This window comes from Bombus bifarius, unplaced genomic scaffold, assembly GCF_011952205.1.
Source record: "Bombus bifarius isolate JDL3187 unplaced genomic scaffold, Bbif_JDL3187 scf7180000007990, whole genome shotgun sequence".
NCBI classification, from domain to species: Eukaryota; Metazoa; Arthropoda; class Insecta; order Hymenoptera; family Apidae; genus Bombus; species Bombus bifarius.
The window spans coordinates 1177209-1193604 of record NW_022884371.1 but is presented as its reverse complement, the minus strand read 5'-3'; the positions used below and the strand labels follow the sequence as shown (position 1 = coordinate 1193604).

Below are 16396 nucleotides of genomic sequence, written 5' to 3'. Positions count from 1 at the left end.
ATCGACGGCTCGATGACGACACGCCCGGGATGCAAAAAGTTAATGATTATGATACACCGAGTGAGGCAAAAGCGAATATTGGAATCTAGAATTTTATCTTAGAGTTTCTCGCCTTTAGAATCGTTCTAGACAAAGTGTATATTTAAAAATAAAATTGGTTATTATTATAATCATCGTTAAAAGAAGGCGATTATGACTATTGTTCTTCGTCTATAACAATTAATATTGGATTGGCAACTAAATGATTGCGGATTTTGTCAATACCATTTAATGACAAAATAATTATGAAATTATTGACAAAATAAAATAACAAATATGTATTGGGTTGGCAGCTAAGTGATTGCGGATTTTGTCAATACCATCTAATGACAAAATCCTCAATCACTTAGTTGCCAATCCATACATATTTGTTATTTTATTTTGTCAATAATTAATAATATAATAAGTTCGTCTCCCATAAATTACTATGTGAAGTAATTATAATGTGGCGGATGGAAAGAGAGTTTTGCGTTTCGTCCCGGGACTACCGGAGGACTCGTCAGTAAGACTATCCCCGGTAGTCCCTGCCTTACACGTAGAGGTAGTCTCGCTAGGTGCGGTATTTGTATCAATCGCTCGTATATTCGACCGCTAGCGAGTTAGACAGACTCGTTGTCGTCGTAGCCCTCTAGTGTTGGCGGTTGGTACCAGCGGATCGCCCGGGAGGTGTTGCGCCGCGTTGATGCCTCGACCTGTCGGCGTCCTGTTGATACCGATCCGCCATAATAATATTATTGGGCGATGTATTCTACACGAAAGGATCGAAATAAACGATGAAAATTTAGAGTACAGAATGTGAGGTATATTGAAACGATAATCGTTAAAATACGACTGGCGCTGTGATTTCTGCGGGCGCAGAGTAGCGACTACCGGAATTCGACATTTTCTATGCTTTAAACAAGTATCAGAAACTGATTGAAATTCTTTGCGTAGAACAAAACTTCACTTCTAGCGTTGTTACGAATGCTGTTATTTTTCATTCCTACGTTCTACCATTTCAATTCTAATCTTCATTTTTTATACTTTGATATCAGACTTTGCGCCAACTTTTCTACAATTTTTCCATGAAACAATTAGTAAATAAGACTAATTTCCAATTTCTCTATATACTTGTACCTTTGTATAAAAAGGTTCCGTTAGAAAAAAGTTTATGAATAATAGAAAAGAATTTAAAAAGCGAATAGTTTCCAAATTTGTTCGTATAAGCGTATCTCTCCATAAAAATATCTCACTGGAGAAGAATAAATAAGTAAGAAATTAAGATGGTGACAGATAAATAATTATCGAGAAACCGAGCAAAGCAGAATTCCATCAGCTTCTACTCTTTCAAATCGAATTTTCATGTTCCATATTCCGTGGCAAAAATTTTCCAACTTTTCCATAATTTCACAAAGAATTCATAAGTAGTACATACGTCAAAATTAATAAATAAGAATAATTTCTATACGAATGTATATCGCCGTAAATATTATTCACCAGAAAAAAGTTAACAAACAAGAGAAAAGAATACGAGAAACGAATAATTTCTCTATAAAAATGTATTTTTCCATACAGAAATCTGGCTACAAAAGAACAAATAAATAATAAAAAAAACAAGACCGCGAAAAGCGAATAATTATGGAAAATTCGAGCGAGACAAATTTTGTCCGAGTTCTTCGACAAACGATCCGGGGCCTCGACGAGCTGATGTAAATTAAAGTTGGATGACGCGCGCAGGGGCGGAAACGTTAGCGGTATCACGGGCCCCACGAGACTGGGGCGTCTCGTGGGCGTCGGCGTCGGGCAAAAAACGTCAAACTCCGGAATGCATACGGTGTATACCCTCCTCTCCCCTGGGAGCTCTTATCGAACGATTTAACCAGCTCGTTTACACGTGATCCATACACATAATGCACAAACGAAGAACAGACGATTTATTCAAAAGGCTCGCGTGACTCGAAACTTGCAGTTCGCAAGGCAATAACCTTCGACAACTTCATTCTGTCTGTAAATTTTTCCATAAATTCCGGTTATTTTCCGGGCGTTAATTCACGGGGGTATTAGCAATTTAAATCTCCGTTCACTTATGAATCTCATGGTATTTCAGTTTGTTGATGCAAGTCAGTTCATATTGAATAAACCGAAGTGCTCACTAACACGAAGATTGTACGTGCAACGTGATAACAGAATAATTGAGAAAAAGAGAATTATTCCTTGAAACAGTACAGAATACTTATAAAAATTCAATATCATTGAATTTGTACATATTATTGAATTAGAACCATGTATACTTTTAGAGATACTTCGATAAAGCCAAAGTTAATTTCTACACGTAGCTAATTTCGAAACAATTTTTCTATCAAAAATATACGACGTACTATAGCGGAATAATCGAGACATAAAAGATACTTTCGTAGTATAACCCGAATTACAATATTATATATCCAGAAACTTTCGCCCTCAATTATTTCCTCTGGCTAAAATTGTTACTATCGTAAAAGAATCTGGTAATATTTCAATCTCCGATAGAGTCAACACACGGCTAGAGAATATTCTGGTAACTCTTGGCAGCCGCCACGCGTGTCGCCAAAGAGGAAGATATTCGAGAGCGCGGATGGAATTGCGTGGAACAAAAGAGGTGCAGATAACGAGCAGACGGCGCCGTCCGAAATCTCGCGATCAGCATCTTTTTCTCTTATCGTCCCTTTGTGTTCCGTGCGCACGTTCGGTTACCGGACACCGGTCACAGACAACGTTTAGCATGACGTTTTTTTGCTGATCGACAGTAAATGTCGAAGCAAAAATTAAAAAAAAAAAAAAAGAAATCAAAAGTAAAGGAAGAGAAAGAAAAAAATAACGATGACTCTTGGTCAGCTTCGTTAGAACGGAGATCGTATCTTCGTGTCAATTTTGTTCTTTGCATGTTAGTCGAGGCCTCATCTTCCAATACGTTTTGTATCCTTTTTAAATTTCGTAAAATCACTATACCTATTAGTATCATATCTTATTTTCGACTGTGTATTGTTATTATTAGACCGCTTATGTAAATTAATATTTGTATTAGGAAAACAAGAAACATTTAAGTAAAAATCTACGGTCTAGTTATTATCGATATTATATTCTTTCATTCAAAATATGCAACGTGTTGCTAAACGAAATGGGGAGATCTTCCTTATCGGTCGCCAGTCTGTTAATAAAATCTGAGTCGATGTGTTCTAAGTTTTAAGTTCTAAGAGTTAACAGGCGGCTGTGTCTTTAGATACAGAGCCGGGAAGAAAAGATTCATCTGATTACTTGGATGGCTCAATTAATAAAGTACTCTCTCTGGTTTAGACAACGTAGACGAAGAAGACCGTGCTCAATTGAATTATCCTTTCTCTTCCTACGATAATTCACGTTCGCGACAAATCTTATTTGGAGGTAAAATTTTGATGTATCGCATTATAACCTATCTCGATGGATCGCTATCGAGATACGACACCTAAAGGGCTTAAATTTTCATCTACGAATAACCAGACAATCACACTCGAGATTATTTGTCTGTTTCAGCAAAATTCACTTAATAGTGGATAGACTTTTCATTTGAAAAACTCTTACGATATATAAGTATTCATTCAGCTCGTCTTTAGTTTCACGTTACACTACTGGGTAATTGGGATGCAACCTTGGTGATTGAGACTCGACGATAAATTCGACCGAAACGAAAATACAAGAGCGGAGCTAGAACATTTCGGGGAATTAATGACTCACGTGTGCTCCCACTGAAACTGCGCGACGAAGAGTAAAAAGGGAAGGAGAGGAAAAAAGAAAAAAAAAGAGGCGGTTAACGGTGCGTGGCGATAAGAATTGCTTGTCTAAGCGGTGCAATCCGTGCCGCTTGTTTACGTTTCGCGCTGCCTCCTAGTCTCTTTGCAAGATAAAGTTGGCTACCCTGCACAACGAACCAAGATGACGGACTATGAGTCAAAAGACAAAAATCGTATTCCGTCATGGAATTGTTTCGTCTAAATTCAAATGACCCAACCTCTGTCAAAGATACTCAATGCCTCGAGCTCATCGTTAGTGTATTTAATCGCCTCGTTTATACAAATACGCAACGAGAAAAAGTAAAAGAACGGGCAATGATCTTAAAAAAAAAGAAAAAAAGAAAACAACGACATCGAAATACAATCCACCGATCTTCCACCAACGAAAAGGAAGAATATTCTCATGAAAGATATAATGTATATTTTTCCTAATAAAAAGAAGTGAAAGTGCAACGATGATCTCAAAATCGTTCAGTGCCAACTCGATATTCCATCGATGGGGTGTACAACGAATTACGTATAGGGAAAGCATGGGAGGGTGATATGGATGCTTTGTAGGATTTCCTGTAATTAATATGCCGCGAATGATGCCATGCGTATCCACGATACCCCCAAAGCCATCGGATAGGACTATAGGATCCACCACCGCGCCTCTATATCTCTCTCTTTCTTCCCCTCTGACGTCTCTCTGTCTACCTTTCTGTTTCGCTCTGACCTTCTGTCTCCGTTCATGGGAATACACAGAAGCCATAAGAAATTCGATACGTTCCCCGTGGCGTGACACGGCTGTGTACTGGACTGGGCCTCGCCACGGTGGTGCTTCCCACTTCCTCCCTCGCGAAATTCTCGGCGAGGAGGAACGCTGTCTATCCTGGCCATGATTCGCATCGATGGACTCACCAAAATCAAGGGAACAACGACTGGTTTTCTTTCTTTTGTGTATTTGTTGCATCCGACCACGTCTACTCGATTGCGTCTCAGTCTATTCGTTGACCATCATGAATTTCTTATATCAAAGTTTTCTAACCTTTTTTTAAGTCGTACGACTTTCCTGTGATAACCAAATAAATTGTGACTTTCTTCTCTTATTACATGTGGTACATATATACCCCTATATAATTTATATTATACGTATCCCTTATATAAAAGAACAATTTCAATGAAATCTGCAAAATTTAGTTCTAATCTAATATTTAATTGGTGCTAAAAATCTTCAACTAAAAATGACCACGGCAATCCTCTAGAAAATATTTCGTGGTCCACAAGTTAAGAACTTTGGTTCGAACGGAAGTTGAAGATTCTTTACTTTAATATATTCACCTATTCTGTGTTTATTTCTCTCGGTTATCAAGTTGGTTGATTGCATGCATCTAATTGTAAGTTGAAGCTTCTTTTCAGCGAAGAAGATGAAGAACATGAGAAGGTTCTTGTTATCAGTTAAAATATCACGGAAATAGAAAATTATGATACAAGAGGAGGACATAAAAATTGAACATATATTGCCACGCGGTTTCAAGGGAGCGTATTATAACGGTACTTAAATTGTTCCGAGTAGTGGAGAATTTTAACTCTTTCCGGTTAAGAAGCAAAATGGCGGTAATGAGGATCTTACGATTAAGCGGTTCGACAGATCATGTTACACCTTGAACGAGGTGTTCGTTTCGGATCGAAAATTACAGAGCTCCAGCGTGAACAGAACGGAAAAGTTAACGTCCATATAATTAAATTCGAGGACAATCTAGAAGTAACAACGGAAAAAGAAAAGCGTACACGTAAGAACCCTTATTTTATCGATAACCAGACAACGTGTTCTTACAGTGTAAATTATAAAGGTACTGGGAGAAGTTAAGATACGACAAACAAAAAGCGGATCACAAGACGAGAGAGAAATGCATCGCTAGTATCGCTACTAACGTTACGTAGTTATGAGGCCGTCTTCGAGTTTGCTCGGTCGTTTCTAAAATCGGATGTAGAGCAACGACCTTCCAAACAACATGAAACTCCTACGCTTGCGCCCTCCACGGATTCCACGGATATCAGCTCGGCCACTGTCGATTAACTTCTTCCAACAAGGCCATCCAAGAAAAGATATATAGGAAAATATGTACATATATCCAGACCGAGATATTATTATGGCAACAATTATATCACCACCGGCATTCCTCGTGTGTTTCCTTCCTCTCTTTCCTCCGCTTCAAAACAAGCAGACGTGTCTGGCGTATCCCGATATTTGGTTATTAGAAGGAGGTTATGTAACTTCCTCTTCGAAATGTCCGAGATGGAAACCCCTTATTCATGAGCTAATTTACACGTTCATCATGTGTACGCGTAAATTTGTCTGTTTATAAAGCGTCTTAATAACTGTAAGTAACACACTGTTGCATGAGTAAGAGCTTTCAAATTTCCCGCCTGACTGATGATACATTTCAACGGTTTATTACTAGCATTATCTGTTTACTCGGCCGGGTAAGATGAATAAGGTATCGGATGTTTTAGCAGGAACAAAGACGATGACGGTGTATAAAATGTCAACGTTCTAAATGGTTTTGACCTCTCAAAGGTTACTATGCGGAAAAGACTATTCGAAGTAGAAGACGATAAAAATATTTGATTCAGAGATACATGTGAGTATCACCTAGCGCTTTTTAACACAAAGCATAGTGTTATTAAGATAGGATTAATGTTAGAAATCTTAAGGAAAGAGATAAATACCTGTGTTCAGCTGCACGATCCCTTTGTCTTCGGTTCTTGAACCAGTTGCTGACTTGCGTAGTGGTGAGGCCCGTACTCTCTGCCAATTCTCGTTTCTCGCGAGGTGAGGGATAGGGATTGGTGGCGTACCAATCCCTCAGGACGCTCCTGGATTTCTCCTTGAAGCAGTAAGACGTCTCCTCGCCATCCCAAATTGTACGTGGCAGTGGGAATTTGCGACGAACGCGATATTTTCCTGTAATTCAAATACTTTTGGTCAATTTCGTAAATAAAATATTTCAAATAAATTTACATTGCATTTATATTAACTTCACTACTACTAGGGATAACCTCTACAATCTTCGTTATATCTAAATTCTAGTAATAAGCAACTATTGTAATCTTTTTTTAAATATCACTACTTTTAGGACTTTTATGGATTTTTCTTGTTCATAAGCAAGATTACACGCAGCTATCATTAATTACAACGAAACAAATCCCCCACGAGGGTTACACGATATATACGAATAACGGTAAACCTCTGAATTACGAGAGGATATTTTTAAAACGACGCAACTGTGATGCACGCATGGCGTGGTTCGATTTTATTTCCGTCGTTTGATCTACAAATATCGTGCATTGTTTTGCATTCTCTTTCGGCTATCAATTGCCATCGATACAGGGACCACGAGAACGAAACACATAAACAAAAGCTTATATTTCCAAGATTTTTTAAAAATACCTTTCTGGCGTTTCGTTAACGATATAATGAATTTACAGTCGTGTGCAAAAGTTTTCAGTTAGATAGACTTTTCGTTTTATATTCCAATAGCGGTACTTAAAAATTTTTTTTATTAATTGTTTACACAATTGTTTATTTTTGCATTGGGTATAAAGCCAATTATCCTTACCAATCCCGCAAATATTCAATACTAGCTAAAATTTTAAAAATCGAACAAATGCATCAGAGCGGATATTATTCACATCACTGTAAACAAATTAAATCATTTAATAATTAAAGCAAATTTATATAAAAAGGAAGAAGGAAACTACAATTGGTGACCGGCTTTAAAAAATTTTCGGTCCAGCCATAAGGACCTAACCTAAGTACGCTAAAAAAAACATGGCTAGCAATGATGCCGTAGAAATATGGCGAAATATTCTAACAAAGCAGCCGGAAATCTTTACAGCTTCGTGTCACACGGAGGTGGAGTAAAATTTCTCTTTTTGCTCTCTGGTTTTAGCAGACATACAGAGAGAAAAGAGGAGAGGGGAAAAAGGATCAGATGACACATATTGGTTCACAAAAGTAAATAGAAAGATCTAATTAGAATGTCAGCTCGTTAAACTCGCCTTCATCCCTGTTTACAATGCGCGACAGAAATAAAGCTTGCAGGCCTCGGGCGCGAAATTGCGGCGCGAGGCTTGTTCCTTCGCGAGATGTTTCCTTTCCGGCGCTATTATAATCGCCAATAAATTAAATCCTGCGTTGTTACGCGGTTGATTCGTATTTTTAAACTCACTCGTATCATCGATGCTTAAGTGAGATCACGAAACATCGAGAGCAACAACGAACGAGAAACATTCGAAAACATTCCTTCGCAATGATATACTAAAACATACATTCAACTATAGAAGATAAAAATAAGTTATGTTTTACGTGTCGAAACTGTGTAAAAAAGGTACTGAAGAAGTTAGATTTCGTATTCTATACGTTAGACTGCTGAGCTGTCACGTGACCAATATGGCCGCCAAAACAGTTTAAGAAATGTCATATGTTTTAGCTCTTAGGTAACTGTGACAAAATGAACTCAATGTTAGATATATTTTATCTAAATATCAGTTGAATACTCAAGGTTCCTATATTACATTGAATTAATGTTACTATATTTTGTTAGATAAAATAACAGCATAGAATTTTGTATTCAATTGCAAAGTACCTAGAAATATATTTTCTAAAGTTATGAAATGCTATTAATACTCAAGGATATGTTTATTAATAGAATGGACAATCAATACAAGAAACATATTAGTAGATATAGATTACAGATGACTACAATGCGATTGATCCATTAAGGACCGAGCAATGGTTTATTATCATAATGTTAAAAATATTCCAATATCTTCAAATATTATACAATTGTAGAATCTAACTGAACGAAATAGTGACAAAAAGGGTATTACGCGAATTCTTGGAATTCCTTTATATAGTCACAATGTTAAAAGATGGATTTGATAATGTAAGATGATTGAAAAAAAATACTGCAAATGAAATGTTGCGTTAATTCAACGTTGGCCCTCAGTGAGTTAAACTAAAAACCCGAAAGCTAATAAGCAAATAAACAGCATATAAGTTAGTGTTTATATAATCTTAAAGATCAATTCACTTTGAACGAGAGGATAACCTCGCGCTTTAATTTAGGTAACTACAATGCAATTGAACTGGAAACCAGGAGCTATAGTTACAGAATAAATAAACAACATATTATGCTTCAGTGCCTTGAGTCATCAATTAATTTTAGACAAACGAGTAACCTTCTACTTTGAAAGATAGCGCATAGTACCCGTGTATCTTTCATATTATTCATATCATATTTCAGATTAGACGACGCATATTTAAATTAATTTGAAGAAAATCTTATACTAACCGACTGCACCAAGAGGCCTTCCTCTCAGTCTCTCGGCCTCTATGTAATGAGCCTTGAGCCAGAGAGCTTGCAGTTTTTGATGATTGTGCGGACTGAACGTATGACTCTCAAGGATCCTGTACAACTCCTTGAAGTGGCCCCGATGGAAAGCGACAATTGCCTTGGCTTTCAGCACGCTCTCATGGCGATGCAACCTAGTGCACGCCGGCAGGGACCATAGAAACCTGCCGAGCCTCTCCACGGAGCCTGCTTGTTGGAGAACCTGGACAGACGACACCATCGCCTTGAAGACGATAGACAGGGGGGGCACACTGTTAGTCGGCAGAACTCATCCCGATCTCCTCTTATTCTAGTGTATCTTGTATGTTTCTCAATCGTTATTATTTCGTCTCGTATCTATTTCTTTTCGCGAAAAGGGTAGTTTCATCTTTTTCTCTTTTCCATAAATACAACCGTAGATAAAGATCTGGGGATGGCATGCTGTTCATTTATCGAGGAAGATCACACTTTGATAAATTCATTGATACGTAACGGTGGCGTTCGAGTTTCAATTTCAAATCGATTCAAGGAAATTCGAAATAATTTGAACGTAATTCGATGCTTAAAATTCTTAAAATTCTTGAGTTGTTAATGCTTCGATAAACCCTGAAAGTCCTGATAGATTTCATGATCATTATAGAAAGAATATTTCCTATATCTTAGACTCTTTATATCGGATATACAAGAAATCTACTAAAATTTTCAAGACTTACCAAAATTTTAACAACTCGATCAGAATGTACTAAATCTTTCAAAAATTTCAAGTATCGAGTCGCGTTTAAAGTGATTCGAATTTTTCGCAACGTATAAATATTCAAAGCGATCGAAATGTTTGAAAGCACATCGCTATTGATATGCCCTTTTCACGAGCTATCCTCCGATGCCAAGACTCGTAACGTGTAAAGAACAAAATAAAAAAAGAAGAGAACACCGTAAAATTCTCATTACACATGAGCATTAAATTAAAAAGGAGGGGAAAAAGATAACACGCTGTGACGGAATCGATACTCGATTGCTCATTACAGGCAAATTACCAAAAACGAGCGTCCATTAAATGCGACGGTGGTACGAGTCTCGTGCACCTGCCATGGTTACTTCTTCATTCGCGTCGCCGGGTGCCACCTAGTTTCCAAGCGCAACGCTTCTGACGAACGATTAATCACGAAATGTGTAAGAGAAATCCAGCCATATAATGAGAAACGAGCCGCGACGAAAGCCCAAGAGAAATGGCCGACAGAGAGATCTGCGATCAGACTTTAACGACGGTGTAAGAACGATTTTCGATTGGCCGACGACAAATCAAACCGACATGCCGGGGTGAACTAAACGGTTAAACGATTTCGTTCTGTCTCGTTTCATCGCGTATTTCCACCAGGAGACTCGAGGATCGATTTGTCTTCGCGCGCGCGAGAACTTGAAGCACGCGATATACACACACGGTAGCGCAAAGAAACGACCGGCACCACCCGGCGAACCGCTAAATATCGATAGATCGTTCTTTCTCGAACAAGTCGATTCACGCCGGTTATTTCGAATGATACAAGACAACTAGCGCCCACGTCTCACGGAGTTATCGCAAATTACACACGTAACCATGGTGACCGGTGAAGCAACATCTCACCAGATGTCGTGTATTATTACTGGACTGCTGATGTTTATATTTTTTGGGGTAGAGGGAAGAATTTGAATATACAAAATATGTAAGATATACATGTACAGAAATATAAAAATTATCTGAAGTATAGTACTGGTTGTGATATTTAGATATTAAAAAGTACATTTATATTTCATAAACGTTTAGATATTAAATTTGAATAAACATTCGTAAATATCAATTGGATAAATGTATTGTATAAACATCCATAGTCGAGTATTAGTAATTTCCAAATTTTAACATTAAAAATTTCAAATTAAAAATCTCAAATTTTAAATAAAGATAAATCGTTTGATCGTGGTAAATGTTTAAGATACGGAATGCTTTTAACCGAAACGATAAGTTTGAATTATTGTGAGGCACGATCGTAAATGCACTAGACTCTCTAAGCCTCTCTATTATGACGCGGGCGTAATTACCCGTTAAACGATTCCATTCCGAGCGAACAGCGGGGTCGTTTATCGAAAACGCAAAACGTAGTCATAAATTAAACGGAATATCCATGTGACGTGGGCAAGGAGTTAAACGTCTAGCCGTATACGTAACGCACTGATGGGAAAAGTGTAAATACATTATCAACGTTCCTCGCACATTCCTTCTACATACTATAATGTGCGCCCTCATTTACTAGTGGTTCATGTAATTTACATAATTTTGTAATACAAGTAAATACTTTAATACAATTAACACAATTAACGCTCGCACGCCCACTGCCAAATAATTACGATTGCCATTGAAGATTTTGTATGTTTTATAGTAATTTTGAATATTTCTTCACATGCTCTATTTTTATAGTACTTCCGAATATTGCTTTTCAGCAAACATATAATTATTATAATTTGTATGTCTGGATATTTTAATTTTTATTAAAAAACAATATTTATGAACCTTCGCTCTTTCATTTTCTTTATAGGTACCTATAACTTCTGATGTCAGTACTGATTTTAATGTATGTATTGTTGAATAAGAATTTTTTTTATTATTGGATAAGTATTCCGATAAATTCCGTGTTTTTCAAAATTTTTTCTTAGCACTTGTGTATAATTAATCGAATGTTATACATTGACAAGTGTATATATTAGATACTAAGTAAATCAATATTCTTTTTAGGTTCTACCTTTTTAACCATCTTCATAAAAAGATAAATTTGTATAAATATTCAAAATCAACGAAATGTTTAAAAAAATATCATAAATATTATCTTAAAAATTGAAATTAGGAAAGATTATTTCTGGTCAATCAATTTTCAATTAATTTCTGTAAAGAAGTACAAACATTCATAGTCGTGCGAATGTTAAATAAACTTTTTTCGATATATATCTTCCTCCATCTTTAATTTTCGTTTGTTCCAATTTAGACAAAATGGCGATCTCGAACCAGTGCCCCGAATAAAATATTCGGAACACGTAAGTAAAATTCCGCCGCGCACATGTGGGCTGCTCGATCAGTTCAATGCGAGAGGAGCGTAAACGTCGCACACAAAACAATTTATGGTTGCAGTAAAATCGTATGAACTCCATTAGGTGTGTGACATGCAAGTGAATCTTGGCGCGCGGTGCTGTACAATGTTGTGCTCGTGGAACATGGCCCGGGAAAATAGAAAATTTCAGGGACAATTTCATCATCGCATATTCGCAACGTACGTAAATTAAACCAACGAATCCAGTTAAGCATCTTACGAACAAGCGTTTTTACACTAGCCAAGAGTTAACAGCTATTTTATGGGTAATTTTATCAACGTTGCGAATTTTACTTCTCTATTGTTCTCGGATATACAGATAACATTCATATTTTTAAATGCTATATACATACGAACAAATAAAATAAATTATACGGACGATTAACTCTAAAACAACGAAATGAGATATCCAGGGATTCTACGAAATTTTAACTCTCTGCTGGTTTCCTCACTTCCTCGCATTTATGATTCTTCAGACATCTTTTTTTGGAAATACTTTATTTATAAATTATATTTAATACTAAAACCAAATGTTTAACATAACTACTGAAATACACCACCCATTTTGAGCCACATAAACCTAAGAAAAACAGCACGATTAATCTTCTCCGCGGAGGTCTAAATAACTTTCAAAATATTCAAGTTTCATCTTGCTAATTTACATTTTAGTTTACAAAATAGCAAAAAGAAAAAAATCAAAAATTTCATAAGTTATCTAAAGAATAGCATATACAAATAAATCTTCCAAAAGTATTCATATTATTTAAAGTACCTTGATTTCTGTTCAATCGTCTAAAAGAGTTAGAAACGCCTCAATTCGTTTAATATTTAATTACAAAAAGGAAACAAAATCACAAATTACATTTCACTATTATCTGTCAGTACACATATTTTCTCCGTTTAAATATTTTGTGGGCCATCAATTTTAAACAAAATTTATGTAGTATGGAACGTAATTAAGGAAACTGCACCTTGCACCCTTCCGTCGGACACTCGTTGTCCAACACCGCGCGCGGAATCTATTTCATCGATCGATCGCACATCGATTCGAAGCAAATTCAAATCTCAAATTCCAAATCTACACTCAAACACTATATCAAACATTTTTTAACTGAAAACTTACCTCACAAACACAGGCGACTTGTTCCTGAGTAAATCCAAAGCTGGGAAGTTGGCCATTGCTTCCGCTACCGCCGCCGGCGGAACTCGCAGGACTATCTTGGGGGCTGTAACTGGTTGGTCCTGTGGTAGGACCATAAGTGGTCGCCTCGACGGGTCCAGCAGCGTGTCCCGTAAGCGGCGTCGGTGTCCCCTGAGGGCTGTAATCACCGGTCGAGCCCAAAACATCAGCACCACCAGAAGAAGGTCCCATCGCACCTCCGTTTCCGGTGGTTCCTCCGTAGGCCATCATCGCATCATCTCCGGGGCCCACGGCGACCCCTTGCACTCCGTTCCCTCCACCCTCCACCGTGGACCACTTTTCTTCGGTACACTTCGTTTCACTCACTATTTTATTCGATTTTTTCTTCTATTCCTTCTACCAAGTGATATTAATCGAACAATTAGTCGATTGATTAATCACCAATAATGATTGCGGAACGCATCGATCGCTCAGCCGACGGACCAGATTTGATTCTTTCGAGAATCGTTCCGACGGCAGATATTCAGCTACGTACCAGCCACCGGCGGTGATTAATTCGTTCACGATCTTCATACCTTTCGATGGTCATCCACGATGCTCCTTCCTCAGATCCAATTTTCTTCGAGACATTTTCTTCCAGTTTATCTTCGCCGTGTTGCGATTAAACTTCAATCAACACGATCTTTTAATCGTGTATTTTAGTTTCTGTTATACGTAACGCTATAGAAATTGTTTTTTTTTGATTTAACAATTCTAATCTAGATCCGACATGCAGCCAACGCGTGTATGTATTCAAAGCGTTTTTTAACGAAGAGAAAGCAGACTATAGGATAATTATATTAGGTTCAACGAACGAACACGTTGTTTTGATTGTATCGATTAGTCGAAAACAATTGTTATAAAAAGTCTCTTTCGATATACCTCTATCGATATATGACCGGTCCGTCTACTTAAAGTGGTCGAGTATACTTTTCAGTTTTGATCGAGTGGAGAGTACATATGATAATACAAAAGAAGAACGCGCCGCACTTGTGACTGTATAAACGCGTCAGAATATGCAGGAAGGAGATATTTTTAGGCTACCGCTTGGTAGAGAGTTACTGCAAGCACGAGAAGCTGCCGACGAATTCCAACATGGGATGTTTCTCGTGTTACAAGAGTAAAAGAAAGGATATACTCGTTGGATATACCAAGGTGGAATAATAAAATCTCACTCTAGTTATTCTCTAATCTGCTTTGAGAGGCTGGGTGTACTGGAAACAGCGGAGAGCCTAAGGTGGACCGATTGCTTCACTTATCTCTCTCTTTTTCTATCTTTCGCGTATATGTTACATATACAACGTATTCCAACGTGTATTTCTTTATAGTCGTCTCTATCTCTATAGTTTCCCTCCGTCTTACATGTACCACGCACGATTATCTTGCGTTACTGGCCCCGACTAGATCCGATTATGGCAAGTTTCTCTTTAGAGCGCCAGGTGCGCCCTCCTTCAAGATTATTCTCCCTCTTTTCCCTTCGGACTCGCGTCTTTTCTATCTCCTCGTGTGGCAGGTTGCACCGTGAAATCCACGGGCTCGTGTTTCCGCGGCCCGTGGTAGCTGTGTATTTATAGGCGCTTAGTATACTCGCGTACGAACGCGCACTGGCTATTATTAGGACCGTGTTAAATAGTCCGTTTTCTCTGTCCTCCTCTATGTGTCTCGTTTTCGATTCTTCTTTTCTTTTTTATTTAAAACTTCGAGTAGGAAAAAACCCTTTTGCGCATCGATTCTAGCTCTTGATTCTACTATCGAGAAACACGCGACACAATGGATGATGTAGCACTTGATTGGAACGATTCGTGAAACGCACTGTGTGTTGTTTATGTTACACTCCTAACACCTAACACTCCTTACTCGACAACACGCGACGCGTCAATCGTATAATCAGTACCAAAAACACGCGCGACACCGCAAAGGGTACCAAGGATTTGCGGCGACGGAGATTGTTCGAAGAATGATAACGAAACGTCAGATTTACACACTCCCTCTCTCTCGTGACCGGGCGAAAGAGAGACGTTCTCCTACGCACGCACCAGAAGGGACTGCCGCTCCGGCGTGTTCCGAGACTGAGACACTCTGTCATGCGCAGCTAAGCGCCGATTGGCCGAGGCGTGGCCCATCTGACAGCTACTCGATCTCTCTTCTCATTGGCTGCTGGGCATGGCTACGACCACCATCCCGTCTCCTTATTGGTCGAACCTCCTATGGTAATAAATAAGCCTCATTACACCCCCGACTGCTATACCTTTCTTTATTCAATGTGAATGCAGCCGAAGAGACACGCAAGTAAATCGGACGAATCCATCCCAAAACGAACATATTTCTTTCGCGATGCTCGTTAAGTTCTACGATTGACTAGGTATTTAATTGTCTTCTATGAATATCTCGCGCGCGACGATACACAGAACGCGTGGAATTTGTTTCGGTGGAAATCGTAACCCGTATTTGGTGAAGTTCACGCAAGACGTCGTCGCGATAGCTGCAATTTCGAAATCGATCACGTTAAAACCTCTTCCTTCTGACCACTTCGGACCATGAGATCGATTCATGAATTATTGTTACAGCCAGAATATTGATTTGATGTCAGGAAATTGGATGACACGAATATTTATGTTGGATACTATTTTTATTTGTCTGCTATTTTTTGTTGTCGTTATTTTCATTCAATTGCTCTTTGCGTTGTATGACGTTAAATGTCTTTTTAACTTATATTGGGATATAGGATGTATCATATTATAATGAATGAATACTATAATAGTAATTTGTTAACTCATATGCTTTTTCTATTTTTCTCTACTGCTAATAACTTGTATAAACGGTTGCTTCTAAATAATAAGGTTATTACTGTTTATACGTAATAAAGGAAATAAGATGATACAGTAGATACAGAAAGTACAT

The 16396-nt window shown here is 37.9% G+C and overlaps 1 protein-coding gene across 3 annotated transcripts in view; it reads right to left on the bottom strand.

Annotated features, from left to right (window-relative positions):
• Nucleotides 1–15540, bottom strand: part of LOC117205378 (homeobox protein SIX1-like) — a 58714-nt gene extending 43174 nt beyond the window's left edge. For 2 of the 3 annotated variants that reach the window (XM_033443719.1, XM_033443721.1), the window contains exons 1-3: nucleotides 13439–15540; nucleotides 9164–9446; nucleotides 6537–6771 (exon numbers count right to left, since the gene is read on the bottom strand). In XM_033443719.1, coding sequence (XP_033299610.1) covers nucleotides 6537–6771; nucleotides 9164–9446; nucleotides 13439–13726 — 806 coding nt within the window. In that variant the 5' untranslated portion in view covers nucleotides 13727–15540. The remainder of the gene's footprint in view (nucleotides 1–6536; nucleotides 6772–9163; nucleotides 9447–13438) is intronic. The other variant, XM_033443720.1, reaches the window with a different exon arrangement.
• Nucleotides 15541–16396: the final 856 nt, after the last annotated feature.